The sequence below is a fragment of the Panicum virgatum genome, chromosome 1K, assembly GCF_016808335.1.
Source record: "Panicum virgatum strain AP13 chromosome 1K, P.virgatum_v5, whole genome shotgun sequence".
Taxonomy (NCBI): Eukaryota; Viridiplantae; Streptophyta; class Magnoliopsida; order Poales; family Poaceae; genus Panicum; species Panicum virgatum.
In genome coordinates this window covers 43,651,298-43,678,995 of record NC_053136.1, presented here as the reverse complement: position 1 = coordinate 43,678,995, position 27,698 = coordinate 43,651,298, and the positions used below count along the sequence as shown (strand labels likewise).

Genomic DNA, 27,698 nt, shown 5'->3' with positions numbered 1-27,698 from the left:
GGCGCGGGAGAGCGAGCGCGGGCGGCGGCGCGGGGGACTGAGCGGGTGGGCGGCGGCGCTTGAGGAGCCGGGCCGGATTAATGGGGGTCTTACCGCCGGTTGGTCCGGCGGTAGGTGGCGCTTACCGCCAGATGAACCGGCGGCATGGTGACAATTTTGCAAAAAAAATTGATATATATTTTTTATAAATCGAAAAAAAAATAATATAAAAATAAAAAACTACCCAGCCACGCTGGGGAAACGGGGGCGCTGCGGGGGTCACGCGGGTGACCCAACAGACTTATCACCCACTGTAGATTTTATGTTGTTGGGTTTAAATTGACTCAACAAACTGTCCATAACCAAATTTATTCTAGAACAAATAGTAGTTATTGAGCCTTGTACGATGATTTAACTGTTAGTAGCCCAAACGACTCCTAACATTTACAGAAATCCAGACAAGCACTCGGCACTCCAGCAGCCTCCTCCACCATGCCGGGAAATTTGCCCTCTGATGTTTTCAGAGCACCAACCATACCACCGGTTTCGACACAGACCGTGCTATCCACGGCACGCAAAAGTGGCTTCGGGCCTTAAAATTCCAAATTCCAAATTTCGAAACTAGCAGGAGCACTAAATTTATACGAAATAAAAAACTCATTGTATAGGTTGCTTGTAAATCAGCCTCCTCCACCATGCCGGGAAATTTGCCCTCTGATGTTTTCAGAGCACCAACCATACCACCGGTTTCGACACAGACCGTGCTATCCACGGCACGCAAAAGTGGCTTCGGGCCTTAAAATTCCAAATTCCAAATTTCGAAACTAGCAGGAGCACTAAATTTATACGAAATAAAAAACTCATTGTATAGGTTGCTTGTAAATCACTATCCGAATTTAATGAGCCTAATTAAATTATGATTATGATTAGACACTAAATTGCTACAGTATGATTAGGATCAAGAAAAAACGATACGGATGGCGGATTGGAATATGCCATCAAAGCAGGGACTTGCTGTTTGTTACAAATTCTGCGGAACCCAGCTCCGGTTCATGTAGGGTGGCGATGTATGATTAGGATCAAGAAAAAACGACGTCGCCTATAACTCAGCACCACAAACATGAATAATCCAATGACAACTGCCCTTACAATCCAATGGGAAGAGGACGACACTAGCCCCCAATAAGTTGATGAACCTTTGCCGCGGCTACATTTTTGAAAGATACGAACGGGGGCATGTGAATTAACAAGCCCAGCACAAGACACAAACAGGTGGGTACAATCGCATCATTATCTCATCTGGACTATTCCAGCGCTTACGAGTTTCTGAATCTTCTGCAGAACTCCAGGGTTCTTCAGGTGCTCCTGAGCGGCCCTGGGGTTCTCCTGGAAATCAATTAGCACCTGCGAAACAGGAAATCAATTAGCAAACATATATAATCAGCTTGACTCCAGGATTCCAACAAAGCATGTGGATTCGATGGTACCTGTCGCATGATAGGATCTGTAAGGATGTTCTGGATTTCTGGGTCTTGCATAGCTTTATTCTGCAGAAACACCAAGAGGACTGGTTAACAACACTGAATCTGAAGCAGCAGATACAGAAAGAGCACGAAAGCATATTCCAATATGGTACCTGTCTTTCTTGCAATTCGTCCTGGCTTATTTCTCCTCTGTTGGCCTTGTTGATCTGTTCAATACACCTGCAAATGTTCCACCAAAAGAAAGGTTAAAAATGCTGGTTTGTAAGTTTATGCAAACATATACTAAACAATTCAGCTACTGGTATTGCATAGCTTCATTACCTCCTAACACCATCAAGCAGTTCCTGGTTATTAGGATCATGCTTTAGGCCAGCCTGGTAGGTTTCCATGGCCTTGTCATATTCCTTCATGAAGAATTGAATTGCACCTTTCCGTGTGTACCCTTTGCTGAAGGTGGGATCTAGCTCAAGACACTTCTCTGCGTCTTTAAGACCTTCAGGCATGGCTCCTAACTTGGTGTAGCACGCAGCTCTATTGCTGTATACCTGATAAATAACATTTCAAGGTCAGTTACAGGCCACAGGTAGCACACATATGAGCTGATTAAACAAAGGTACAAAGACTCGAAGAGTGACAACAGATCAAATATGTATAGAACAATTAAGATACATATTTATGGATTAAATTATTACATAGATCAGGTATTAATTGATTAATTCAGAATCAACTAACAAGTAACAGTAACCTAGAATTAACAGAAAGGCTGTACAGCAACCCATAGAGAACTCATGTGCTGCAACTTGCTGCATTCCAATTTTGCAAACACTGATGTTTAAATTAAGTGTAACTTCAGCTATTAAGTGTAACTTCAGCAGCAGATGGTTCAAGATTAACCTGGGGATATTTAATTTTTTTACCACTATTTGAGGGGGTCAAAAAATTAAATATCCCATTAAAGTTAAAACGTTGAATCAAGGGAGTCAAACTAGGAAAGTAGATGAGAGGAAGAAGATTAAATATTCAACAAGCAAGAAAAGAGTAACAGCAGCTTGCATAATCCAAATTGAAATCCAAATGCTAGGTGTTAAGTAGCTTCACAGAAGAACAAAGATCAATCAATTAAATAAATCACCTATCTTCTAGTCATCATTCTTATTCTCAATCAGTAACATTTCTCCCTTCTACTCTCTCCCTCCTCTTCAAGACAAGGCATTAATTCCCAACATCAATCCCAAATGTTTCATACGTTACTCTAACAAAGGCAGATAGTAATAATTAAGAGACAGAGGCAGAAAAATTACCCTAGGATCCTTTGGGTTTCTCCTAAGAGCCTCCGTGTAATGTTTTATTGCTTCTGGGTATTTTTGCTGCTTGAAGAACTCGTTACCTACAAATCATAAGACAAATTACAAAACTATAGTAGAAAGACTATCACCACCAGCAGGTACTGGAGATGACATTAAAATGCTTATCATACCCTTCTCTCTCTCCTCATCAGCTAACTTTGGATCATAGTACTCTTGTTGCTCCAACTCTTTCTTTGCCTTCTCAGCCTCATTTAACTTTTTAAGTGTGTCTGGATTCCGGTGCTCAGTTAGAGCCTTCTGAAAGGTCTCAATGGCAATATCAAAATCCTTAGAGCTCTTAGCAAGTTTGACTAGAGCAGTTCCTTTTCTTGTCAGTGCCCTTGAGATCATCTTGAAATCAGCACGAAGTTCTCTCCCCCTCTCCACAGCCTGATCACAGTCCTTAATGCATTCATCGTACTGCAAGTAAAAAGTAATATTAGTACATTCCTAAGATAACTTTGGTTACCAAAAGTGAGGCAAGGCGGCAAGGCTAGAGACAGTATGAAGTAACCAAATATGCCAACATATTTCATGCACAAGCCACACAGCTAAATCCTGGCAGAAGTTCAAAGTTGGATTCAAGGCTTGCACTCTTATATAATCCTAAAACTTAGCAATGTGCTCTATACAACTACTTCTGAACTAAGGACTTTGTACAATTAGCATGCGTGTGCATGACAATAAAATAATTTATCATCATAATGGCCACTCAATAGTATCAGGCCAAGCACTTAATCCCTCAAAAGATCAACTACTGGTCTACTACTGATTTGCGCATTGCATAACTAAGCAAATGAATGTAACAACGGTGGGAGCTCATAATCAGATGCTTAATTAACTTGGATGAACCCAGTGAAATAGAATAGCCTCACCTTTCCCATCTCAATGTAGACTGCTGCTCGGTTGGTCAGATAGGAAATATCCTCGTCGTCAAGCTCCAAGGCTTTGGTGTAATGCTGGATCGCCGTCTCAAAGTCCTTCTTTTTGTAAGCTGCGTTACCTGCCTCCTTCTCCTTCTGAGCAGCTGCTTTCCTCTCCTTCCGTTCCTTTTCCTCATCAGTCAAATCCATCGGCTCTGGCTCTGGCTCCGGCTCAACCTCCCTCGCCTTCGTCTCAGGAGGCGTCGTCTGCTGCTGCTGCGGCGGCGGCGGCGGGGTAGACTGCGACGGCTCGGAGGCCTCGGGTCTCTGGATCTTGATATTAAGCATGAGGCTGAGCACCTGCATCATGCGGGGATCGGAGAGGTACATGTTGAGGCTGCTTGGGTTCCTCTGCACCTCGCGCAGCATCTGCATAAAGTTTGGCTGGTCAAGGTAGGCGCGAGTGGTGGGGTCGGCCGCGATCTTGCTCCACAGCTCGGGGCCCTGGAACATCTGGCCGATGGCGTCGGGCCCGGACGGCCCGCGGCGCGGCGGGGCGGCGGCGGCCTTCCTGGCGTCCTCGAGCCCCGCCTTGAGGCCCTCGTTGGTGGGGTCGAGCGCGAGCCCCTTCTCGTAGGCGGCGACGGCGCTGGCGGCGTCGCCGAGGCCGAGGTGCGCGGCGCCGAGCCGCGAGTAGCCCTTGGCCCAGTCGGGCTTGAGCTCGACGGTCTTCTGCGCGTCGGCGAGCGCGTCCGAGTAGCGGTGGAGCGAGGCGAGCGCGGCGGAGCGATTGGAGTAGAGGACGTGGTTGCCCGGGGCGAGCGCGATGGCGTCCGAGAAGTGCCGCGCCGCCTCCTCGAAGCGGCCGGCGGAGAACGCCGCATTACCCTTGGCCTTCGCCTCGTCCGCCATGGCGGCAGCCCGCGCCGGGTCCGATCGGATCTAGCGAGCTCCGGAGGGTTCTCGAAGGCTTGGCGGCTGACTGAGGATGGCGCTGGCGGAAAAGTCTGGGGGTTTGATGGGGATTAAGGGGGAGAGCCCAGTTGAGATTTTATAAAACTGGGAGGAGCCCCGCGGCGTTGGATCCCCTAATTCTCAAGAGTTCTCGAAGGTTCCGCCGCCACGGAGTGGCCGAGCAGGAGGATTAGGCCAACGTAGGAGAAGACCCGGTCGAAATATACTCGGACAAATTTACGCCTCCTGAAGTGGAAAGCGGACACATAAATGGGCTGCTCTTAGCCCGAATGTGTGGGCTTCGCTAAGTTGATGGGCCGACTAAAATGGGCCAAAGGCCGCGATAGGTAAAGATCTCGAGGTCCAGCCCAAGAACGGTCGTGGATTTTAGAGACAAAAATTTCCATGGCCCAGCCAGCCCAACCCGGCCCACCTCACACTCCCACTCCGCGGCGGCGGCTGACGCCGAAGCATTGAAACGGCTGCTGCACCGTGCAACCGGCCGGCCGCGCGAGCCGACGAGCCGCCGCACCAGCTCACGCCCCACGCGTCCGCGTTCCAGGGCGCACCGCCCATGCATGGCGGCATGCGCGCGGCGCCTACTTCTTCGCCCCTCCCGAACCCCCGCGCCGCTCTCACGTTGCACTCCTACCCTCCTCCCCGCCGGCCCGCCGCTGGACTGTAGCTGTGAGGAGAGGCGCGCAAGTGGCGATGGCGGCCCGGTGGTGCTGCGTGGCGTTGCTCGTGGTGGCGCTGGCCGCGGCGGGGGCCGGCGCGGAGGAGGTGGAGTGGGACCCCGTGATTCGGATGCCAGGGGACAAGGAGCCGGCCGCGGCTTGGGGAGGAGGCGAAGAGGATGGCGGCGGCGGGACGAGGTGGGCGGTGCTCGTCGCCGGCTCCTCAGGCTACGGCAACTACAGGCACCAGGTGAGCGCGGTATCGAGGCCGTTCACTACTTCACTTCCGTGCGCGGTGCGCGTGTGGGTTCGTTAGCTTGGATTCAAAGGACGGTGCGAGATTTTATTGCTATGCTTGTTTGTCAGTTTGTTGCGTGGTTCAGAAGGCGCTTCGGAAACTATTCTGGAACCGTGAAATTGGGATTTTAGGTGCTCAAATTGTGGGGTTCTGAGCTAAAGGTTGCTTCGAATTAGTACTGCATCTCGGGTCCTTTGTACTGGTTTAGTTGTCGGTTCAGCGGAGTTGGGGGGCAGAACTGCTCGTGCTCGGCTCAAAGGTTTTCGATGGGTTTAAGGATCATGTGACTGTGCAGCGAGTTGTGACAACTGATGGTTCAGGGTCTAATGACACATCACCATCAAGCTAGGTTGCCTGCTTCTTTAGGAAGTAGTCTTTGTCAAGTAGTCGTTTTCATGAAAGCAAAAATGTATAAGCAGCGATATGATTTGGAAACAGGAAGAGATCTGGAATTTCGCAAGTTTTGCTTCTAAATTTCTAAACCAAGGTTGAAGTGTTACAAAAATTTGAGCTAAGAGTTGAAAGAACAGCCAACATATTTGCTGGCTGGTACTTGTACTTTCACACTGTGACTTCTACTATGATTATGCGCCTGTACCTATAAACTGTCAGAATATGCGTGCTGATTCAGCAGATGTTTCACTATTTTCACATTGTTTTGTCTCATTAGTAGCTGGAAGCAGATATCAGCAACCAATTGTTTTCCATGGTGCATTTGCTTACGGGTTGATGTGATTTTGTTGTATTGCAGGCTGATATATGCCATGCATACCAGATACTGCAGAACGGAGGGCTAAAAGAGGAGAACATTGTAGTGTTTATGTATGATGATGTTGCCAATAGTGCACTCAACCCAAGGCGAGGGGTTATCATCAACCATCCAGAGGGTGAAGATGTTTATGCTGGTGTGCCGAAGGTATTTGTGGATTTTTCTCAACTGTAAGATGGGACCATTGGGATCATTCTGTGGCCAAACTTACTTTTCTACTAGTTTCTAGCTGTAGATGCGTTAACTAGGATTGTACAGCATCTTTCTGGGTGGGCACAATGAAAACATTGTAGGATTCATGCATATTCCTTACGATTGTGTTGCATAGGCAATCAACATAACACAGCATAAGTTAAAGTAGTTCAAATTGCAGTCGTGTGCGCAGTATGCATATTCTTATAAAGAAAGTTTGAACGTTGATGCTCACCCTCTACAAGGGAATCTTCCTGCGTAATTGCTTGCCATACTTTTAGACTACTGTGATGTACTTGGATTGTAACATTTTATTCCAACCAAGTTTTAGCATGTTTCAAACCTGGTTGAGTATCTTTTCAATTAATAAATATGCAAGTGCTCTAGACAGAAACCATGGCATGAGGCCCTATTGTTTTACCATGTGTTTTAAGGTGTTCTATTTCTAGTGGTTCAACACAATTTCTCGCTTAGCTGCGTAGGACTTGCTAGACTAGGGTTCATGCATAAATATTATCTTGGTCTGTTAACATAGCTTCTAATACCAGGACTACACTGGGGAGCAAGTCACCACTAAAAACTTCTATGCGGTTCTCTTGGGTGACAAAGCTGCAGTCACCGGAGGTAGCAGGAAGGTTATCGATAGCAAACCGAATGACCATATTTTTATCTATTACTCAGATCACGGGGGCCCTGGTGTTCTTGGTATGTACATTACTTAATTGATTTGTTGTATCCAATCAATTTTGTTGTAATATAGATTGACGTTTGTAATTGGCAGGTATGCCCAATCTACCATATCTTTATGCTGGCGACTTCATAAAGGTGTTAAGAGAAAAACATGCTTCCAACAGCTATGCAAAAATGGTAAGATTTTTCTCATTTATTTGTTGTCAGGAAATTTGGCCTCTCTGAACATAATCATGTGGACAGGTTATATATGTCGAAGCGTGTGAAAGTGGCAGTATTTTTGAGGGCTTAATGCCAGAGGACCTGAATATTTATGTCACGACGGCATCCAATGCAGAAGAAAGTAGCTGGGGTACATACTGCCCAGGAATGGAACCATCACCTCCTTCTGAGTACATTACCTGCCTTGGTGATCTTTATAGCGTCTCTTGGATGGAAGACAGGTAGGTATAATATGGGTGCTGTCTTTGGTAGCCGTTTGTTAGCAATTAGTGTTTTAGTTGGGCAATCTTACCTGAAATTTAGTTTCATAGTTTGGGAGTCACTGGCAAAGTCCATGTAGGAAATACTATGGCTGTATGGCATGCTGTGCATTTGCGGTTATATTGTATGTCTGCAAATAGAATCAGTACAATACTACAATTGCTGAGTACAGTATGGAACTGGTACATTAGAATAACTATTTTAAAAACATTGAAACTTTTCTCCGGATCAAAATATGGTACCAATTCTGGATAAATGTAGAACTTTCCATGTGTTAATTGCTTAGCCATGATTCATGAAGCATATTTATGTTAGTTTGGAAGCATATTTTGTTAGTCTGGAAGTCTTCACTGGGTATCATGACGCATAACCGTGATATTACATGACAGTGAGACTCACAATCTGAAGAAGGAAACAATAAAGGAACAGTATGAAGCGGTGAGTCTCAAATTGCCTTCTAGGCATTTTATTTGCATTGATGAAACCGAACTTAGTCACAGCACACGCAGGTGAAGGAGCGTACTTCGGGTTCAAACAGCTATGGCGCAGGCTCTCATGTCATGGAGTATGGAGACAAGACCTTCAAGGGTGAGAAGCTTTACCTTTATCAAGGTTTCGATCCTGCAAATGCCAACACCACAAATAAGCTACTTTGGCGAGGCCAAAAGGCTGTCGTCAACCAACGAGATGCAGATATTCTATTCCTTTGGAAGAGGGTAAGTTCTTTTGCTATACCAGTAACTCAATTAGCCTGTTCCATTCCTTACTGAAATATGAATGTACTTTATCTAGTACTCTGACAATGTGTTTGCTCCTGTTTGTTACATTCGCATTTTCCCCTCGTGCGACAAATATTTTCACAGACAAAAATAAGGGGCGTGTTTATAATCATCTATATCTTCAAATGATTGTTGTTTACATCCTACCACTTTTCTCTGATTGAAGTTGCTACTTGCATGGATTATCTGGGTAGTTCTGGATGGTCTTGTAGCAGGGCAGTCATATCCTTTCTTTTCCAAAAGGACGGCAAAAAAAGATTTGCTGCAGGTTTTATGAGACGAGCAAAATAAAAAAAGGGTCAAGTACAAAGCACCCTACAAAGAAAGGCTAAAACATGACTGAAAACAGCTCCTCGACTCAGCTCTTACCCAACTGACAAAACAACTAAGCCTGACAATGTCATATCGTTTTTGTGCTTATTTTGTGGACACACTGCATTAGGATTTTTTTACACTCTGGATTTTTTGATTATTGGTGTTCTGTTAGCACTTAGCAGCAGTGGCGTATCTAGAGGGTGGACCGGGTGGGCCGCGGCCCACCCTAAGATCCAGCCCAACAAACTCATTTATTGTATTTTGTCTTTTTTAAAAAAAGAAATTAACTATATTTTCAGCCTCACAACTAGTTAAAAAAATTTGTTTGCATTGGACCACCCTAACATTGACATCTTGCAGTCGGTGGGATCACATAGTGGGTTCACATCATGCAGCCGGTGAATGATTACAGTTTCTTGCTTTGGTTTCAGTACGAGCTGTTACATGAAAAATCTAGAGAGAAGCTGGAAGTTCTGAGGGAGATCACTGGGACTGTAACGCATAGGAAGCATCTCGACAGCAGCATTGATTTTATCGGAAAGCTTCTCTTTGGGGTTGAAAATGGGCCTTCCACGCTTGGAGCCGTTAGAGCTCCTGGTCAGCCACTCGTTGATGATTGGGACTGTTTGAAGCGAATGGTAAGTTCTCTTCTAAAACTCGAATCATCCTCGTTTTTATATGAGAGCTATCTTGGCTGTCGTTGCTTGTGCTGAAGTGAACTAACTCTTTCTGACGAGCTTCTACAGGTACGGATCTTCGAATCCCATTGTGGCTCGCTCACTCAGTACGGTATGAAGCACATGCGGGCCTTCGCGAACATTTGCAACAGCGGTACTCCTGCCACCTCGATGAAGCAAGCGAGCATCAGTGCTTGCGGCAGCTACAACTCGGCGAGATGGAGCCCGTTGGTCCAGGGCTACAGCGCTTGATGATCTTCTACACAAGTTCTGGGAAGCTATGCGTGAAGGACTATTACTGCTTACCTTGCTTAGTCTGCCCAGGCCCAACTTATATGGATGTGTGTATAATACGTATGTGTATCAGTGTATGTAGGACTAGTTCGTCGGTAAAGCACTGCAAAACCTACCTTATTGTGCCTGTACCATAAGCTGTAGTGTCTAATGATGTGTGTCTATATTTCGTCGGTGCGACAGTGAGAATATGAAAGTAGACGGAACGGATGAATGCTGATGCAACCTGCAAGGCTGAAATCCGCAGGCCAGGTTTAAGATCAAACAGAACATAACTGCTGTCCAAACAATTTGAAGAATCTAAGATGTTGAATCCATGTCAGGGACCGACAAAATGCGTGGTGGCTAGTTACGAGCTCCATGGTTAGCAAGGCCCAGAGCAAGGCAAGAAGAGAGAGTTTAATCAGAGGGGGTTCAACTACAAGCTTTTCTGAGGAAGGAGATGAACACCACGAGGAGCGCTAGCCCAGCCATGATACCGATTATTATTGCCACGGTCCTCCCAACGTCATCTCCCGAATTATCTGTCACCAAACAGAAGCGAAAATGTAAGTCTCATATCATAGCAAAAGAAAACTGGACTAGCACATAACTGCGTACAAATTAAGCGGAACATATCAATGAAGTGCCCTCTTTGTTTACGCTGCTCCACGGGCCTCTACCAACCCATCGAGAAAGCATTTGTTCCTCTTAGACCAGTCTTGGTGTATTATTTTATTGTACTGTTATCAAGACTACAAACTTTGTAACCAAGCCAGATGAATGTTATGACAATAAAACTTCTCTCACATCCCATAGAACTTTTTTTTCTCATAATAATTCTGTCATGTCAGTAAATTTGTTGTTGTGGCGTAAAATTTAATGCCCATAAAACTTCTCATAAAATTCCACCGAGAAAAATCCTCAGGCATGTATGGATCAGATGAGTTCTGTATTAGTGCTCGTTGCAATTGCGACAGTATTTAAGTCATTTCCTAAAATAAAATAAAAGGAACTGCCTGCCAGGGGGAGGGTGGGGTACATATTCTTTTTAGTCTTTGTGGTGCGTCCATATGCACCTGCGTAGCTAAGTATATGGACTGTGATATGGAGTAATTTAACAGTATTTATTAGTATCTATATGCAATGCTATGTAGACTAATTTTAAATTTTTATACATTCTGGACGCCCTTAAAAATTCGGAGTTTGTATTCGTTAGAAAAAAGCACCCAGAATATTTTTTTCCCACCGAGCCACGGGACAATACCAATTACCAACCTTGATCAGCTAGCGCCCCATCATTTACTTTTCCGATGATGTTGCTATCTTCCTAATTCTTTTAATAAATAAAGAAAAAAATATGTTTTAGTATTTCAACTAAGCTAGGATTCCTGGCCTCTGCATCAGGAGAATGCACGCAATCAAAACTAACATCTAGATAGCTCTAAGATGGCAGGTCAAAATATATAAAAGACTCGCAAGTGCCAGCTAAGCTAAACAAATAATGAAGCTCGTCAGGAGTAGTGGCACAGTGTGCTTGCTAGCAACATCGACCAAAAGGCCGCAAAGTTTATGTCCTTGGCATATATTCTCCCTGTCCTCTTTTGCAGCTTTGGAAATTTACCAGTTCGGAATCTATTCTCAGTTCCTTATCGCCTCACTCATACTAGTTGCTGCCAGCGACTAATGCGCACGCCTATTGGACCCCTACTCTCTCGTTCCATTTTTAAGATCTGAACTTTTGACGTCAAACATGTTTCAGTCCTACAGATTCGAGTCCGTGCGCCTCCAAATTTAGTAATCAAAGAATGCGATAATAGCATCTTTTGTATTAAAAAACAGTAAAAGAATGATAAAAATTGCCAAACTTTGTCCTTTTCAGCTTAATAGAAAATGTAGTGCAGTTTGTCTCTTCCATTTTTTCACAGTCAGGTTGCTGGTTAGTAACAGTGTGAATGTGTGATCATCGCATTTTTGCATCCACGTACCTTGCGACGATCGGTAGTTGTTGCTGTCCGCCGCCCAGTACCTCACGGAGCACTGCGCCAGGTACACGTCGGCGGCGAGCGCGGCGCCGCACGTGCCCCCGAGCTGCGCCACCGCCTGCGACACGCACGCGGCGCATTGGCCCGCCGGGATGCCGCCGACGCACTGCGCGACGCCGCGCACGGGGCCCGACGCGCTCACCTTGTACGCGCCCGTGGTGGCCTCCACGCCCCGCTGCAGCTCCGCCAGGACGGCGCCGCGGGCGCTCAGGAACCCGGCGTCGCCGCTCTCGCCGGCGCTGCACCGGCGGTACGGCGCCACGGAGGTGTCGACGGCGCGGCCGGCGAGGTCGCGGGCGCCGTACCGCACGAGGCACCCGTCCGACTGCAGCGACGCCGCGCGCGCGTTGGCGCACACGGCGCCGAGCCGCGCCACCGTGTCGCGCACGCACGACACGCACTCGCCGGGGCGCAGGCCGCCGCGGCACTGGTACAGGCCGTAGGCGGCAGACGACGCCGCCGGCGCGGGGCCCGCCGCGCCATCGGCCGCGGCGGCCACTGCCTCCTCCCGTCCGTCGCCAGAGGTGAAGCTGCTGTAGGTGGCGCCGGAGGACGCGGCGGAAGCCATGGAGGCGAGGAGGGAGTTGAGGTTGCTCTCGAAGGCCGTGTTGGGCGCGTACCTGGACGGCGAGCACCCGGCGTACACGAACGTGCCCGGCGCGGCGTTGGCCGCCGGCGCGACGCAGACGTGCAGGAGGAGGAGGACTGCCGGGAGGCTGCTGATCATCGGATACATGGGAGAAGCTGCTTGTTCTTGGACAAGGCGAGGCTAGGAAAATGCGAACTCGTGTGAGCTTTTGATTCGGTTCTCGATTGCTGCGGCGTAGGTACGTGTAACGTGTGGGCTTCTACGGCGAGCTCTTTCTCTGGAAGTTTGTGCGGCTCATGGCGTGCTCTGGGTGACTGGGTGCACAACTGTACATACATAGATCGTCGATCTGAGGACGGTTGGTGCAGTGGTGCTCGCATCAGAGATTCTTGTACACCGTCACGACGAAAAGCAACTCCATCTTCGGGTAGGGTACTGGCCTACCGGGGGCGAGCTGGTGGGCGCGCGCTCGTGGCCTCGTGGGTGTGGCAACTTTGGTGTGAGCCAGGCAGCCAGAGCAAGCGAGCAACAGTTGCCCGTTTTGACGAGTTCGCGGACTGCGGACAGACGCCAGGAGGAGCGTTAAGTAGCCTTCTCGCAAAAAAAGAAAGAAAGAAAGAAAAAGGAGCGTTAAGTAGATGGTCGTTTTGAACTTATAATGGCTTGGGTTTTTTTTGGCGACTGTTTCTGACTCCTTTATGGGCACTCTCTTAGGAAGCCTAAGTCTGTTGCTCTAACCCCTGGATGCCTACCTTGAATCAAGTTAGGCCGCGAGGGAGGGGAGGGGATGATGGTTTTCCCCTTTTGTCTTCCCTCTATTTCTGTGTCCGTTCGGGTGGTACTTGAACTCTTGTATAGTTGTATTTCCGTTTTTTAATGGGAATGGGATAAAACCTCGATCCGGAAAAAAAAAAGTAGCCTATATTTGGGCTTTATGCGTCACATATATCATGGGCTATGTTGGAGACATTTGTTGTATGTGGGATTAACAGGCCTAGCCCGCTTACTGATCATAATCGAAGAAGACTCTGGGCTGTATTTGGTGACACTAGTACATGGGCCTAACGGGCTTGCTGATAGGTGAAGACTCTGCTGGGCTGGGCTGGACGCATTAGCTGCTCAAAAATGGCGTTGGTAACGTTGCTGCTGACCCACTGTACATTCCGCGTTTCCACGTATAAGAGGAAACAACAGCGCGCTCCGCTGCGCCCAGTTCGAATTGCGGAATTCATGGGCCGCAAGCTACCAATGTCCATTCAGTCTGGATCCCGCCGGCGTTTGAGGTGCAGAGGCGAGCACGAAGCACAGAAGAGGATGCACAACCGACGGATTTGGCCCGCACGGCCACGCCCATGGCCGACGCACGCGGCGCGGCCGGCAGGGAGGAGCTGAGTTGCGCTGGCTGCTGGGACGGTCCTCGTCCTCTCCGTCATCTCCGCCTCTGGGCCCACCAGAACCCCGAGCTCGGCAACCTTGTCGTCACCGCCCGTGCCATGCCGTAGGAACTCTCCCCGCGCCTTCGATGGGCCCCGTCTTCGAGCTCCTCGCCAGCGCCAGATCCACCCACCGGGGCAGGGAGGGGCGGCCGCCCGCGCGCCGCTGCCGGGGCAGGGGAGGGAGGGAAGGAGAAGACGGGACCCCCCGCTGCGCCCAACCCGACGCCGGAGGCTGCCAGGATGCCCGCCGAGGCCGCTCCGCCGCACCGCCGCGCGCCGAACCGCCGCTGCTTCGCGTTCGCTCCATCGTGCCGCCACTGGGGGCGGGGCCTTGCCCCAACACGCCGCGCGTGGGCCGGCTCGCCGCAGCCGCTCCGCCGCACCGCCGTGCACGAGCCGCCCCACCGCGGCTGCTGGGGGCGGGGCCTTGCTCCGTCGAGGGCGGTGGATCTCGTGGAGGCGGGGCTAGAGGAGGAGGAGGTGCTCGGGGAGGCAGCGGAGCTGGAGGAGTAGGAGGAGCTCGCGGAGGCGGCTGCTGGCCTACGCGCGCCGCTGCCACGGTCTGCGCGTGCGCCGCCGGCGAGCGCGGAGCGGAGGGCGGAGGCCCCCTGGCGCGCGCGCGAGAGAGAGAATGGGAGGGGAGAGGAGAGGACGATTCCACGCCCCGCGTCGGGCGGCTCTCACCCAGCAGGGACACGCGGCGTTCTGTCGGCAGCCAGTCGTTCCCAGCGCCTCGCCTCCAGGGTGTATAGTATTTAGAGTGTAAGAGAACAGTCTGCAACTGATTCAGTGCAAATGTCTCCGTAGCCAATCGATGCGCCAATCAGATTTTTTTTTTAAATAAACACCTATCAGATTCAATGATGAAAATGTTTCCATCCGCCAACGAGCAGCGCAGGATTTGCCCCTGTAGTGTCAGCTTTGATTTGCTTCTCACTAATCACATGACCATATGACAGCAAGCTAGGATATTCCTCCTCATCACCATGTTAGGAGTGCACTACTGCGAGCCACTGCAACAGAGCAAGTTTGCTGGCGTCGCTCCTCAATCTACGCTCATTCTGTGAGGAATTCCTGTCCAATCATTTTCCTAGCCTGAAGGTCCCCATGAGGCCTCTCATGCCATTTGTTCGCATCCATTCAGGTTAGGACTTACTGACTTGCACGCATGTGTGGACCGCTCCTCTGAATGTATGGAATTTTTATATTTTTTAATACAAAATTATACTGTAATTACGAAATAATACCCTGGATCTGTGGAATTTCAAAACTATACCCCTTTCGTCTGCCCAGCAATTTCGTCTACCCAGAGGATGAAAATACGGTATTTTCGTCCGATCGTTAGACAAAATATAATTTTGGCGAACCACTAGACGAAAATGCATGAAAAAAACAATTTTCGTGGGGGGCTGCTAATTTTCGTCTACCCATTGGATGAAATTTATAAATTTCGTCCAATGGATAGACGAAATCTAATTTTCGTCTACCCATTGGACAAAATTTAGTTGTCATTGGATGCTTTGAGTTCTTATTTTTGAATAGATGTTTGAACACCTTAACGATGTTTTGCACAAAAATAAATCATGCACTTTTGTAGTCCAATGTTCCCTGTACTTAGTGGTAAAAAAATTTCCCAAAATTTTGCATAAAATAATTTTTTATATATGTCCAAAATGAGCCACTTGTAATGGCAGAACATAGACTAGGCAAAATTCTAAGTCTATGTTATGTCATTACAAATGACTCATTTTGGAAGTATATAAAAAATTACTTTATGCAAAAAATTTGAGAAAAAAATTACCACTAAGTACATGGAACATTGGACTACAAAAATGTATGATTTATTTTTGTGCAAAACATAAAAAATGTGTTTAAATATCTATTCAAAAACAGGAACTCAGAGCTTCCAATGGGTAGACGAAAATTGGATTTCGTCTACCCGTTGGACGAAATTTATAAATTTCAAAATTTATAAATTTTGTAATTTATAAATTTCGTCCAACGGATAGATGAAAATTAGCAGGCCCCACAAAAATTGTTCTTTTCATCCATTTTCGTTTACTGGTTCGACGAAATTAGATTTCGTCTGACGATAGGACGAAAATATTGTACTTTCATCCTCCGGGTAGACGAAATTTAGATTTCGTCTGCTGGGCAGACGAAAGGGGTATAGTTTTGAAATTCCACAAATCCACAATATTATTCCATAATTACATTATAATTTTGTATTAAAAAAATAAAAATTCCTGAATGTATGCACTGACGATATAGCCGTAGGAGCAGCTAGGTCGATGAAGCACTGGAGTATGCTTAATTTTTTTTTATGAAATTGGAGGAGTTAACCCCTACTGATTATATTAATTAAAAATAAAAAAGGGGAAGAAAATGAGTTTACAACCAGTATTCAGGAAACAAAAAAGGAGACATGGAAAATAAAGGTAGTTACATTATTGTATCTATCCATTCAGACATCAATGTTTTCCATCTTGTCTTTGCTCTGTGCAAAACAAGAGCAAACTCTTTTCTGAAGTGTTGAAGACATCTGTCTGATGAAGGCGGAATTCCTTTAAAAATAAAGTCATTTCGTTGCATCCAAATGCTCCAGCAGAAAAGAATGATAATGTCCATGTAAAAAGGCACATGAAGTTGAGTCTTGATTTCTTCTAACGCTGCGAAGGGGTCGGTTTCCACGAAAATCACATTTAGCTTGAACCAACAAACTTGAGCAAATGGACATGAAAGCAATAAGTGTGATAGCGTTTCCTCCACGTCAAGTGTGCAACAAGCACAGTCATAGGATTTGGAAGTGGAAAACAATGGTGACCCCCAAATATATGTCCATATATCTGTATCATCCGAAGCAGGTAGAGATTCAAGACTTTCTGCAATTTCTACAAGTTGTTGCGCAGCAATTGGTGAGAGTGGAAAATGAAAGATGAATTCAGGTTCTTCTGCATTTAATGCCATATGAACAGTCATATCTTTCACCCTTGCAAATGAATAGAGCTCTAGATAATGAATACGGGGAACCTTATTGAGCCAAAGGTCATCCCAAAAAAGGCAGGTCTTGCCATCTTTAATCTCTGCCGCAGCCAAACCCTTAAAAGAATCAAGCAATTTAAGTATATCTTTCCATCAGAAAGAGCCTTTCAAACTTGATGAAGCAAGCAGTGAGCCATTTGCATAATGCTTTTCCCAAATAAGATTAACCCAAGGAATATCCTGCCTGTTAAAAAATTTATGGAGATATTTCAGAAGCAAAGCCTCATTTTGAGTTTGAAGATTGAGCACACCAAGGCCACCTTCAGATTTAGGCAAGCAAACTAGTTCCCATGCTGCCTTTGGAGGAGTTTTGTCATGCAAATCAGCTCCTCTCCAGAGGCTATGCTTTCTATAAAGGTCTACTTGCTTGATGACAGACTTATGAAGCCGAAAAGTACTCATGAAAAAACATTGGGAGAGTAGAGAAAATCGAATTTGTGACTTCCCGACCAGCTTGTGAAAGAAATGCAGATGTATATGCCAAACGCCTTTCACATTTTGTCACCATAGGAAGGAATTTTATCACCTTAGGCTTTGTTAGCCCTAGGGGTAGGCCTAAATAGGTGAATGGGAGAGACCAAACCATACACCCAAATAGTTGAGCAAGTGAAGTGGTTCTATCTGTTTCAAGATTGATTGGCACTAACATTGACTTTAAGTAATTGACTTTAAGCCCAGTAGAGAGAGAGAAGTCCTGTAGGATGGACTTAAGTGCTAAGAGTTGTTGTAAGCAAGCCTCTATTATTATCAAAGTATCATCTGCATACTGCAATACAGGGAAATCTTGATTATGTTGGAGAGAAACTAGCAGATTCAGCAGGCCCTGAATTCTAGCAGAATTGATCGTGCTTTGCAGAAGATCTGAAACTAGCACATACAAGAGTGGTGAGAGTGGATCACCCTATCTAACTCCTCTTTTACAATGAAAAACTTTGTCAGGTACCCCGTTCAAGAGAACTGAAGAGGTGCCAGAGGAGAAAATGAGATCCATCCAAGAAAGCCATTTAGAGCCAAATCCTTTATGCTGCATAATACTTTTCATTGCATGATGTTCTACTTTATCAAAAGCCTTTTCAAAGTCTAATTTTAAAATGATGAGTTCCTTTCCTGAGTGGTGACACATATGCAAGTATTCTAGGGCCCATGCAAGACAATCTTGAATTGTCCTTGTTTGAATAAAACCATACTAATTTTTATGGATCAATTGCTGAATTACTCTCTGCAATCTATTAGCAAGTAACTTGGTGATAATTTTCATGGAGATATTGAGCAAGGAGATAGGCCTGTAATCATTCAGTTTGCTTGGCCCATCAATCTTGGGTATCAAGGTGATATATGATCCATTCAAACTCTGTAAGCAGATTCTTCCTCCATGAAAGGCATGACAGAGAGCATAAAAATCATGCTTTATAATTGGCCAACATTTCTTGATGAAGTCTGTATTGAAACTATCTGGTCCTGGTGACTTATCTGTAGGGAGGGAGGCAATGACTTGATCAATTTCTTCATTAGTGAAGGGCTCCTCAAGGAATGACAGGTCCACTGGAGGTGATTGAGACAGGAGTGTCTCCAAATCTAAAAGCATGGCCCCATATTCAGTTTGGCCCAATCTATCTTTATATGATTCAAGAAGGATGCTTGCTTTTGCATGATGATCAGTATGATTGACTCCTGATGAGTCTTCCAGTGATGTAATCAAGTTTTTTCCATGTCTAATAGTAGCATTAGCATGAAAAAAAAATTTGTGCCTGCATCCCCTTTAGTTACCCATCCAATAGTACCTTTTTGCTTCCAATATATTTTTTGCTGTTTGAGAAGGGATAGTAATTTTGCCTCCAGAAGGGCTTTGAAGTTCCATTCCATTAAAGTCAAATCCCTAAATTCCTCCGGCAAACCCAAGAGAGAGAGAATGAGCTTAACATTGGCAATGTTTGATTTTAAACTTGAAAGCTGAGATTGCCAGGACTTAATCACTCTTCTTAAATTCTTAAATTTTATGTGATAATTTTGGCTGCATCAGTCTATGGGGTTGGCAAAGACCATCCATGTTGAACTATACTGAAGAAGTGCTCATGCTCCATAAGATAATTCTCAAAATGAAAATTTTTCCCTTTTGGAATAGTAGTACCAATGGAAATCAGGCAGGGAGAATGATCTGAGGTTTCCATGGCTAGGGAGGTGACCGAACTGTTTGGGAAAACATTGGTCCAGACCTGTGAAGTGAAAAACCAGTCTAATCCGACCAGGAGAGGCGAAAACTGTTTGTTAGACCAAGTGAATCTTTTAACATGCAGAGGCAATTCCACTACTCCTAAAGTGTTGTGTGCTTCATTGAAAGAGAACATTTCTGCTATGTCACCCCCTGGCTTATTTCTATCTTCTGGCTTTCTTACTAGATTAAAATCGCCTGCAAGTCGCCAATTAACCTCTTGTGGCATCTGAATATTTTTAAGCCAACCTAGAAAAAGATGTTTTCCAGCCGGGGTACAAGGGGCATAAATGTTCGTCAGGACCCAAACCAAATCATTGTGCTTGGAGGTTAACTCAACTGAAATACTGTAGTAGTTGCTGAAAACTAGGGTACCAAGAAAGAGATGAGATTTCCAAATTGTAATGACGAAACCGTGAACGAAGAACGAAGAAAAAGGATCAAGACAAACAGCTGGGGTAAGAGTAATATCCTCAGTTTCTGACGCAGTGCACCTTTCTCCTGGTCATCTTGCTATCCTGGAGGCAGCTAAATACGCAGGCTATATATATGGTTACTAGGACGATCAGCGCGCTTCGCCGCGCCCGTCGAGATGATGCTAAATGCTCCGCTGTGCAAACAAATGATTGGTAGTATGCTGATTAATTTGGGCGAGCGAATCAGTGTATCATCGTCATATCAATTAACTATAAGGAAACATGACCAAAAAAATTAACTATAAGGAAACATGATTTCCATATCTACCTTTTGGCATTAAGATCATGGATTCTTGTACACAGATCATGAATATCCTATGAGGAATGTCAACCAAAATAATTGAAGGAAAAAAATAAGCATAAGCAGGAACGGCACTATAGGCATGAAGTAAAAGTACATCTACACTGGAGGTTCACTTAAGCAAAAATGATGCCAGCTGCGATGATATATTATTGTCTCCTCTTTATACTGATCATCTCAAAGTCCATTAGTACAAAGTTGCGTGCTTACTTCCCTAGTTGAAGCTGTCAATGAACAAAGGATATTAGTATGTGCCTAATCAGACAATCTGTGATTGGCAATGCACATTAGAAACAACATAACTGTAAGTAAGTAGGAATCGATTCAAAATCCAATGGAACAAATAATCCGCTATTGCCAGGGGAAGAAAATGCTGCAAAAAAAAGAGGAAATAAAAATAGACCAAACTTATTATGGCTTAAAATGAGAGGTCTATTATGCTTAGGCTGAAGTGACTTCACCTTCATATCTTCTAAAATTCTACTATTGTACTAAAATAAGCCGTATTAATCTCCTCGCAAAAAAAAAGTCGTATTAATCTGAGACACGACACATATTGGAACCCATATATCTGAATGTGCACAGCAGCACAGGTTTGAGATGTATGCAAATCAATATTGGATAGGATCTCCATCTCAAGTATATCAAGAGAAGATGTAGAACATAACTATTAACTTGTGATAGAAACCCATATTGGAGCTCTACAGTTTTGTAGTTCAAATTATGGAGTCCCTAAAGGTGTAGTGACCAATTGACATCCCATCTTGACCCAGGTGATCAGGTTTGAGTAAAATGAGAGAAGTATTGAGAAATAAGTTATTGACGAAGCAAGTACATAATTTCTACTACCTGATCTGTCATGAAAGCTGCAATTTCCAAAAATAGTTCCAACTGATGCTCCCTTCAACATGTAAAAGAAATGAAAGAAGGATAATATCTTGACATATTATGATATAATGAGTTAGCAATAATCACCCAGTAGTCTTTCTGCTAATTTTGTTTTTTTGAGTGCATATGTAGACATGCTTGCAAGCATTGCTGAATCATGATTATTTCCTGCTGAAAATTCTTTTGTTCTTGTCTCTGTTTTTTTTCTAAGTGCATCGACAATACATTTTTGACTCAGTTGTACATCAGTGAGTAATATTGGAAGTATATGCACATGAGTGTTCTTTTGGACGAAAATAGAGAGAAGGGAAAAAGAGAAAATGGAAGGCTCCACGTTGGTTTGAAAGGGGTATCCTATACAACAATTCAGTATACTGTGCAACACTATAAGATGATCATAGTAGAACTATCCAGACCGACAGCTACATATTTATATGATGTATTAACTATTGTTTTGTACGTTCACGAACGTAGAGGCCGGATTTGTAATCCTTTTTCTAAAAAAAACTATTGTTTTGTAACACACTTTTGAAATAAAGTGGTATTTAACACAAGCAAGGTCCCTGCAAGCGAATTGTTCATTCCATGGCATGTGGTCAGCATGTCTAGTAGCAACTAAATTGAATGTCATTCTTATTCCTATCCTGGCAAACCTAGAACACCATGTATCACAGAGGGCAGCAAGATATATCCAAGCATACTTTGCAATATTTTCTTGAAGTAAAGAAAAGAGTAAGTGGATTTTCTCATAAAGCTTAAGCTACAGATATAATTGCAACTTTGTCCTATGTATATGTTGCTTGTCCCAGGTCCATCTGCCAGATACCTTAACATTTATTCAAGCATGATACTTCTCAACTCATTTCAGAACTGCTATATTCTCAACTGATTTTAAAACTGCTGTAAAAAGGGAAACTGATTTTAGAATCTTAAGGATCATTGGATCAACATACACCGTGGAGAGGGAGAGCCCATGCTTCTACACAAACATATCAACATTTTGCGCTTGGTAAACCTGCAAAATGTGATGATTCTAAGTCGTTGAAGCTCTTCTCAGCACAGCCCATGCTTCTACACAAAAAAGCAGGAAGCCTAGTGCAGCAAAGATTTACAATCTACATACCCTGAAACTAAACAACAGACAGAGCAGGTGGAAGCACAGACAACATTGCAATGACAGACGCAGTGCACATATGCACATAAGAGCAAATTCTAAAGAACCAAGGATCTATAAGCTGCACACACCCAAATTAAACAACGCGTAGAGTAGTCACCTGACAAGCAGCAGTAGGAGTTCACCGCTGACAATGCGCCCCACAACCAGAGCATCTGGAGATAGCAGACGCACCATCAGTAACAAACAGTAAATGAACAGAAAATAAGAAACGCAGAACAAAATAGTCAAAGAAACAGGACCAACCCAATCCAGACAGCACAGGCAGGCGGGGAACGGCGACCAAAGTGGTGGAAGCAGCAACACGAACTCGTTTGGGAGACCCAGGGAAGAAGCTAACGACGGAGGAAACAGCGGCGGCGTGGAGACCACGGGAAGGCAGCGGCCGCCGGCGAGCAGAGGAAGACGCATAGGGAGGACACAAAACAGGAGGACAAGCATCATCAGGAACTGGGAGGGAGCCGGACAATCGAGTGGATCTGGAACTCACCAATGGCCTGAAGACAAAGGCAATGCAGGAGAAGAACTGCGGGCCGGCGGAACCGCACCGGGAGCACGGCGGCGTCGGCCGGCCCCGGCGCGCCGACGCACAGCGGCCGGACTCCTCCGCCGCTGCCCTCCTCGCACGGCGCCAAGACTCCGCCCTCCCCCAAACCTTCCCTAAACCCTACGCCGCCTCCACGAGAGGAAAACGAAAACGAGAAGGAGACGCAGTGGGAACGGGCGCTGTCCCGCGGAGGCAGGGAGAAGAGAGCCCGGCGGGGCCCGCGCACAGTGGGAGGCGGTGCGGCAGCAGGCAGGCTCGCACGCAGAGGGCGAGGCGAGCTGGGGGGCCGGCGCGCAGGAGAGGCGCGGCAGCAGCAGCGAAGCCCACACGCAGTCGAACGCCGAATCGATGAGCCGCGTCGGGCATGAGCAGCGAGGACCACACGCAGAAGGCACCGCGCGGCTTCCGCGAAACGAGCGAACGAGGAATCGAGGAGCCGCGTCGGGCTTCCTCTCCCCGACACGTGTCGCGCAGGGAGCGCCCGACTGCTCCCGTGGCTCTCCCTCGAGGGCGCATAGTAATAAGAGACTAAGAGTACATGTCGACAGCTAAGTCAAGAAGCGTCGTTGCTCAGTCTGCTTCGAGGCCCAACTAATCCTACGTCCTCGCTGCATGAATTGCAGAGTTGCAGGTGTGAGCAGAGACTTGGCTTCACCAGCTCTCGGCGAGATGGAAAGGAAACCGAGAATGACCGCTGTCCTACCTCTTCAATTAGCCGATCTTGTTAGGACCATGTGCCCTATCTTACTCCATAAATTACAAATATCAACCACCTACTCCATGAATGCTGGCAAATGAGCTAGCCACTCGTTGTAACTGTGGACAGAGTTCCAGATTCCTGAAGAATCTTCCATCCCCTGTTCCGTTCTGAAACAAGAGCAAGTAATGCCGCTGGAAAGTTGCTCCACATATGATTCTCTGGCAGTCCGCTCACCCTTCGCCACACAACTATGCAGTTGCAGCTTGGCAAGCCCCAGCCGTGTACTACGATATTTTCCCACTGCCGCCTGCGGTCGCGCTCGACCGATCGCTCGCTTTCCCCGTACCTTTCACGGCAATTCGATCAGTCCAACGAAGTACAAGTACACAAGTACCACGATCCAGGGCGGAGCGAGCGAACCTACCTACCGCTAAGCTGCTAGTAAAAGAGAACAAAGCGTTGGATTTTTTTTTTTTTTGAAGAGACAAGCCATTGGAATTTGGAAGCCCTCTCTGGCGGCCTCTGTGGACGGTATGCGACGCCACTCCGCTCCGTTCATCCAGCATCCCATTGATGCGGTCCAAGTAGAAGATAGGTGACACCTTAGCCGCCGCCGGCGCCCCAGCCTCCTCCTCCTCCGGTTGCGTGGCGCCGTCGTGGAGCCCCCCCCCGGCCACGGGGGAGGAGAATAGGAATAGCGCACGGCGAAGTCAGCTTCAGTGGAAACTAGCGAGAGCCACAGAAAGGACCCCCCGGTGTCTCCTTCATTCACTCATTCATTCAGAGATGGACACCGGCGTGCTTGATTGATTGCATGCCCCACTTGGAATTTTCAGTCTTGGCATTCCAACATGTGAACAAATAGCTAATCCGAGAACCCGTCCTAGTTCGATGCAAAACACGCATTGGGGATACACGGAAATACCCTAGCTAGGATGGATCATGGATGGGGCCATCTCATCAGAACCTCAGCTCTGACAGCTCTCTCCAACATCTTTTTATATTTGAGCCCATGGCACGGTATGGCCGCTTTGCTTGAGGACCCCTGCTACGGATACCAACCCCTCCCCATATACACGACGGGTGATCCCATACCGGGGTGCAGCAGCTCAGGCTCGGATACGGGCCCGCTGCGTTGCAGCATCAGACAAAGGCAGCGAACTGTTTTAGCTAAGGCTCTGGACTCTGGAGGGACAGGTGATCCGCCGTGGTTGCTTGCAATACCTTGTACGGACGACTTGGTACACTAGCCTACTACTAGTCTCAGCTTCCCTAGTTCCTTTTTTTTTCGAAAAGACCCCTAGTTCCCTTTAGGTGGAGCATAGATTTTGGGGACAGTAGAGAACAGCAGGTCTAACTGATCGATTGAACACCAGGGCAGCAGCTGAATAGCAACAAGAAGATATTTCATGGGCTCCAGTTGTTTGTTCCCTTTTCAGTGCAAACTAACCTCACTTCAACATATGTAAATAAAGAAAGAAAAGAAATTAGAGATGGAGGTGTGGGTGTGGGTTAGTTCCAACAAGCAAGAGAGTCACCATATCATCACACACCTGACGTACAAATTTTGATGCTTTCTAACATGGACTTGCAAGTTGGGGGGAATCAGGACATGTTTTTGCATGCTGACCCTAACAGCTAAATAATATCCTTTGTTCATCTCTCATCAGACTAGCTATGCCTCCTCGCATCCCATGCACATGCTCAATCCACACAAGGAAACGGGGCGTCGCTCGGGGCGCAAGGAACCAAAAAAAAAAGGTCAAAACTAAGTTGAGAAGAAGAAGATCTAAAAAAGGATCAATGATCCCCATGGCCATGGGCTGGATGCCTGGATCGGGATCCTCCTCTCCTGAGGGGCATGTGTGTATGTACACCGGCCACTGGGGCGGCCACGTGCTGCTGCCGCTGCTGCTGCTACCACCAGCAGGGAACCTTCTTGCCGCCGCCGCCCGCGGCGGCCACGGCGGCGGCGCGCTCGAACCGCGAGGCCGCGCACGGGATGGTGATCCCGCCGGGGTGCTCGAAGCCGAACTCCTCCTCGGCCTCGCGCAGCAGCTCCCCGAACAGCGGGTGGTTGAAGTACACCACGGGGACCACGTACCGCATCGACTCGCCCCCGGGTTCGGCGCCGCCCACGTACACCGCCACCTGCCCCTTGGGCGTGGTGGCCTCCGCCGCCGCGTCCTCCAGCAGCCGGTCCTCCCTCCCGCCGCCACCCCGCCGCAGGAGCCTCATCCGCCGCGCCAGCGACCGCCCCCACGTCAGCATCCGCGGCGAGGAGGCGTACCCGTCGTCGCGCGCCCCCGCCACCAACTGCTGCTGGTGCTTCCTGGCGGCGCACACCGTGGCGGCCGCCAGCAGGGGCGACCTGCCGCCGTCGCTGCCACCGCCTCCCTGGCACGGCCGCAGGCGGAGGTACCCACGGCCGCGGCCGCGCCGGCGGTGGCAGAGCGCCCAGCGCCAGACGCTGAGCAGCTTCCGGCCGAGCCTGAACCCCCCGCGCCGCCTCGTCGGCATCCCACCTCTAGGCCGAGCTAAGAAAAGAGAGCGCACTCGCGCAAAGGCCGCCTCCGCTTTGCTGCCTCCTTTGCTCGTGTCGTGCCGTTACGACGAGTGGAAGCGACGCCCTGAATCCTGATGGCTAGTGGCGAAGGGAGCGCGACAGCGCGGGTTGTCTTATAGGGAAGCAGGAGAGGAGCCCGCGCGGCCTGGGCGCCCCGCCTGAGAGCGAGCGTGTGGGCGCGACGCGGGCGGCGCCGGGGCCGCATGGGCGCGCGAGCCGACCGCGCTGCGCGCTCGGGCCGGGCCCGTGCGGGATTTTGATCGTCCCGGGCGTGATTCCAGCGGGGTTTTGGGCGCTGGGCGGAACATGGCGAGATTCGCCTCGAGGTGGCGACCTCCGGGGGCTCCTCCCCGGTTGGTGGTTTTGGACGGTGGGATGCGCACCGCGTGCGACCAAGCGGGACGGGTCAACCTAGTCGGTTGGGGGGTTTTGTTTTCTCGCCAGGGGAAATCAGTAAGGCTAACGTGTTCCAGTGAGCATTTGCCAAATTTCACGCGTACTTAAAGAAATTCTGATTGAATGTTTTTTCTTTGATTGACTTTGACATGTATATGGTGCCCTTGTATAATACCGACCTCAACTCTACCATATCTTTGAGAGTGCATTGAAAAGCTTGTTCACAAAACGGACGACAGACACCGCATGTATGTTTTGGTGTCCTGTCTCACCGTCTATTTCGAAATTAAAGATTCTTTTCCTCAGTTCACTTTAGAAAATTAATGACAACCACAACCTTACCGGTGGATGCAAAAGCACAGTTGATGGGCGGACGATAGAACAAGCCACTGACAACAAAGGAGGAGGAGAGCGTGCAGCAGTAAAGCACGCGACTGGCTGCTCGATCGTCACCAAAGGCGAGAGCAACTTGGAGCCTAAAATTCGAAAAGCGAGGATAAATATATTCGGCTCGCGAGCAGGCAAGTTGCAGGCCCCGAATGAATCTTCCAAGCACATTTCGTCGGATCTTTTTTTTAGAATATACACACTAGTCCTTGGTGAAATTGCGTTGGCCCCATCGAAAATGCGAAACGGAGCGAGCGCAGGACGCGGATCCGGTCCCACCTCGGCACCATCCCCGCAAGTGGCTGCTGCTGCTGCATTGCATTGCGCAAACTGACTTTGGCTGGCTTCGTTTGGGCCAATGCCTTTCCTGGAAGACCGTTCTGAGATGCAGGCAGCAGGCTGGCCCCAGCTGTCCGATTTCTTAACACCTCCTAACCCCCCCCCCCCCCCCCCCCCAAAAAAAACTATTTTGTTTCTGTTGTACAGTGGTGCTGTAAGCCTGTAACGTGTAACCTCTTGACTTGAAGTCTTGAACAGCACAGATCACAGGAGGGGTAACCTGTAACTCTCAAGGAAAACGTCTTGCGAGCTTCAGCTACGGCCTGCGCCTGCGCCTGCGCGTGTACGTACGTACGACTATACAAGTCCGCTGCACGTCAGCATCTATGCAAGCGGCGGACAGGGACGCCTGGGGAAGGTCGGCACAAAGGGATGAGCACGAGGCTATTCTAACACGCGCGCAGACCGGCCTGCAGCAGCACCCCTACCAAGACCGGCAGCCACCGGACAAGGGCGTGCCCGTACGCCGCCGCTCCAGGATTTCCCAACCCCCGACTTGGCGCACGGAACCGGGCGTGTATCGTGCATGCCGGGACAAAAATGTTGCCCGGCTAAAAGCTAAAGGCCACTGGCCGGCCGGGGACACCGGGCGGCGGGCGTGCTTGATTCTCGGCGCGGCCTCCAGCGCGCCTCCGTGGCCCTGTTTGGTTGCGTCTAGCGCAACGACAGAATCTTGTATGTATGGAGTATTAAACGAAATTTATTTGTAAATTTTTTTCACGGATGGGTGTAACTTTTCGCGACGAATCTAACGACGGTAATTAATCCATGATTGGCTACAGTAATGCTGCAGTAACCGACCTCTAATCATGCAGTCAAAGACC

The 27,698-nt window shown here is 47.8% G+C and overlaps 4 protein-coding genes across 15 annotated transcripts; 1 reads left to right on the top strand and 3 right to left on the bottom strand.

Moving 5' to 3' along the window:
* Positions 1-943: 943 nt before the first annotated feature.
* On the bottom strand, positions 944-4,823 carry LOC120710795 (hsp70-Hsp90 organizing protein-like). Its single transcript, XM_039996374.1, has 7 exons — positions 3,685-4,823; positions 2,941-3,229; positions 2,765-2,850; positions 1,785-2,008; positions 1,616-1,682; positions 1,467-1,526; positions 944-1,383 (listed from the first exon to the last, which is right to left on the bottom strand). Exons 1-7 carry the CDS (start codon positions 4,582-4,584, stop codon positions 1,270-1,272), a joined length of 1,740 nt encoding a protein of 579 aa, XP_039852308.1. The 5' UTR covers positions 4,585-4,823; the 3' UTR covers positions 944-1,269.
* Positions 4,824-5,127: 304 nt separating this feature from the next.
* Positions 5,128-10,025, top strand: LOC120710771 (vacuolar-processing enzyme beta-isozyme 1-like). Its single transcript, XM_039996359.1, has 9 exons — positions 5,128-5,553; positions 6,353-6,517; positions 7,111-7,267; positions 7,344-7,429; positions 7,496-7,695; positions 8,125-8,173; positions 8,245-8,451; positions 9,261-9,467; positions 9,576-10,025. The coding sequence occupies exons 1-9, from the start codon at positions 5,338-5,340 to the stop codon at positions 9,756-9,758; spliced, it is 1,470 nt and encodes a 489-aa protein (XP_039852293.1). The 5' UTR covers positions 5,128-5,337; the 3' UTR covers positions 9,759-10,025.
* A 10-nt stretch (positions 10,026-10,035) lies between these two features.
* Positions 10,036-12,918, bottom strand: LOC120710783 (plasmodesmata-located protein 8-like). The gene is made up of 2 exons (XM_039996366.1): positions 11,768-12,918; positions 10,036-10,324 (listed from the first exon to the last, which is right to left on the bottom strand). The coding sequence occupies exons 1-2, from the start codon at positions 12,558-12,560 to the stop codon at positions 10,215-10,217; spliced, it is 903 nt and encodes a 300-aa protein (XP_039852300.1). The 5' UTR covers positions 12,561-12,918; the 3' UTR covers positions 10,036-10,214.
* Positions 12,919-19,816: 6,898 nt separating this feature from the next.
* LOC120710687 (auxin-responsive protein SAUR36-like) lies at positions 19,817-25,893 on the bottom strand. Of its 12 annotated transcripts, none has more exons than XM_039996328.1 (5): positions 22,186-25,893; positions 22,040-22,094; positions 21,719-21,780; positions 20,727-20,778; positions 19,817-20,101 (listed from the first exon to the last, which is right to left on the bottom strand). In XM_039996328.1, exon 1 carries the CDS (start codon positions 25,704-25,706, stop codon positions 25,104-25,106), a length of 603 nt encoding a protein of 200 aa, XP_039852262.1. In that variant the 5' UTR covers positions 25,707-25,893; the 3' UTR covers positions 19,817-20,101; positions 20,727-20,778; positions 21,719-21,780; positions 22,040-22,094; positions 22,186-25,103. The 12 variants fall into 12 exon arrangements, with proteins under 12 accessions (XP_039852262.1, XP_039852268.1, XP_039852245.1 ...); XM_039996334.1 differs by lacking the exon at positions 20,727-20,778 and having other exon boundaries at positions 22,186-22,274; positions 22,430-25,893; XM_039996311.1 differs by having other exon boundaries at positions 19,817-20,778.
* Between the last annotated feature and the right edge of the window lie 1,805 nt (positions 25,894-27,698).

Coding starts and splice junctions, on each gene's coding strand:
- LOC120710795 (XM_039996374.1), bottom strand. CDS start 4,584: ATGGCGGACGAGGCGAAGGCCAAGGGTAATGCGGCGTTCTCCGCCGGC. Junction 2,851..2,940: donor TGATGAGGAGAGAGAGAAGG/GTATGATAAGCA, acceptor TATGATTTGTAG/GTAACGAGTTCTTCAAGCAG. Junction 2,009..2,764: donor GAAACCCAAAGGATCCTAGG/GTAATTTTTCTG, acceptor GTTATTTATCAG/GTATACAGCAATAGAGCTGC.
- LOC120710687 (XM_039996311.1), bottom strand. CDS start 25,706: ATGCCGACGAGGCGGCGCGGGGGGTTCAGGCTCGGCCGGAAGCTGCTC.
- LOC120710783 (XM_039996366.1), bottom strand. CDS start 12,560: ATGTATCCGATGATCAGCAGCCTCCCGGCAGTCCTCCTCCTCCTGCAC. Junction 10,325..11,767: donor CAACTACCGATCGTCGCAAG/GTACGTGGATGC, acceptor GTTTGGTGACAG/ATAATTCGGGAGATGACGTT.
- LOC120710771 (XM_039996359.1), top strand. CDS start 5,338: ATGGCGGCCCGGTGGTGCTGCGTGGCGTTGCTCGTGGTGGCGCTGGCC. Junction 5,554..6,352: donor ACGGCAACTACAGGCACCAG/GTGAGCGCGGTA, acceptor GTTGTATTGCAG/GCTGATATATGCCATGCATA. Junction 7,268..7,343: donor CGGGGGCCCTGGTGTTCTTG/GTATGTACATTA, acceptor TGTAATTGGCAG/GTATGCCCAATCTACCATAT.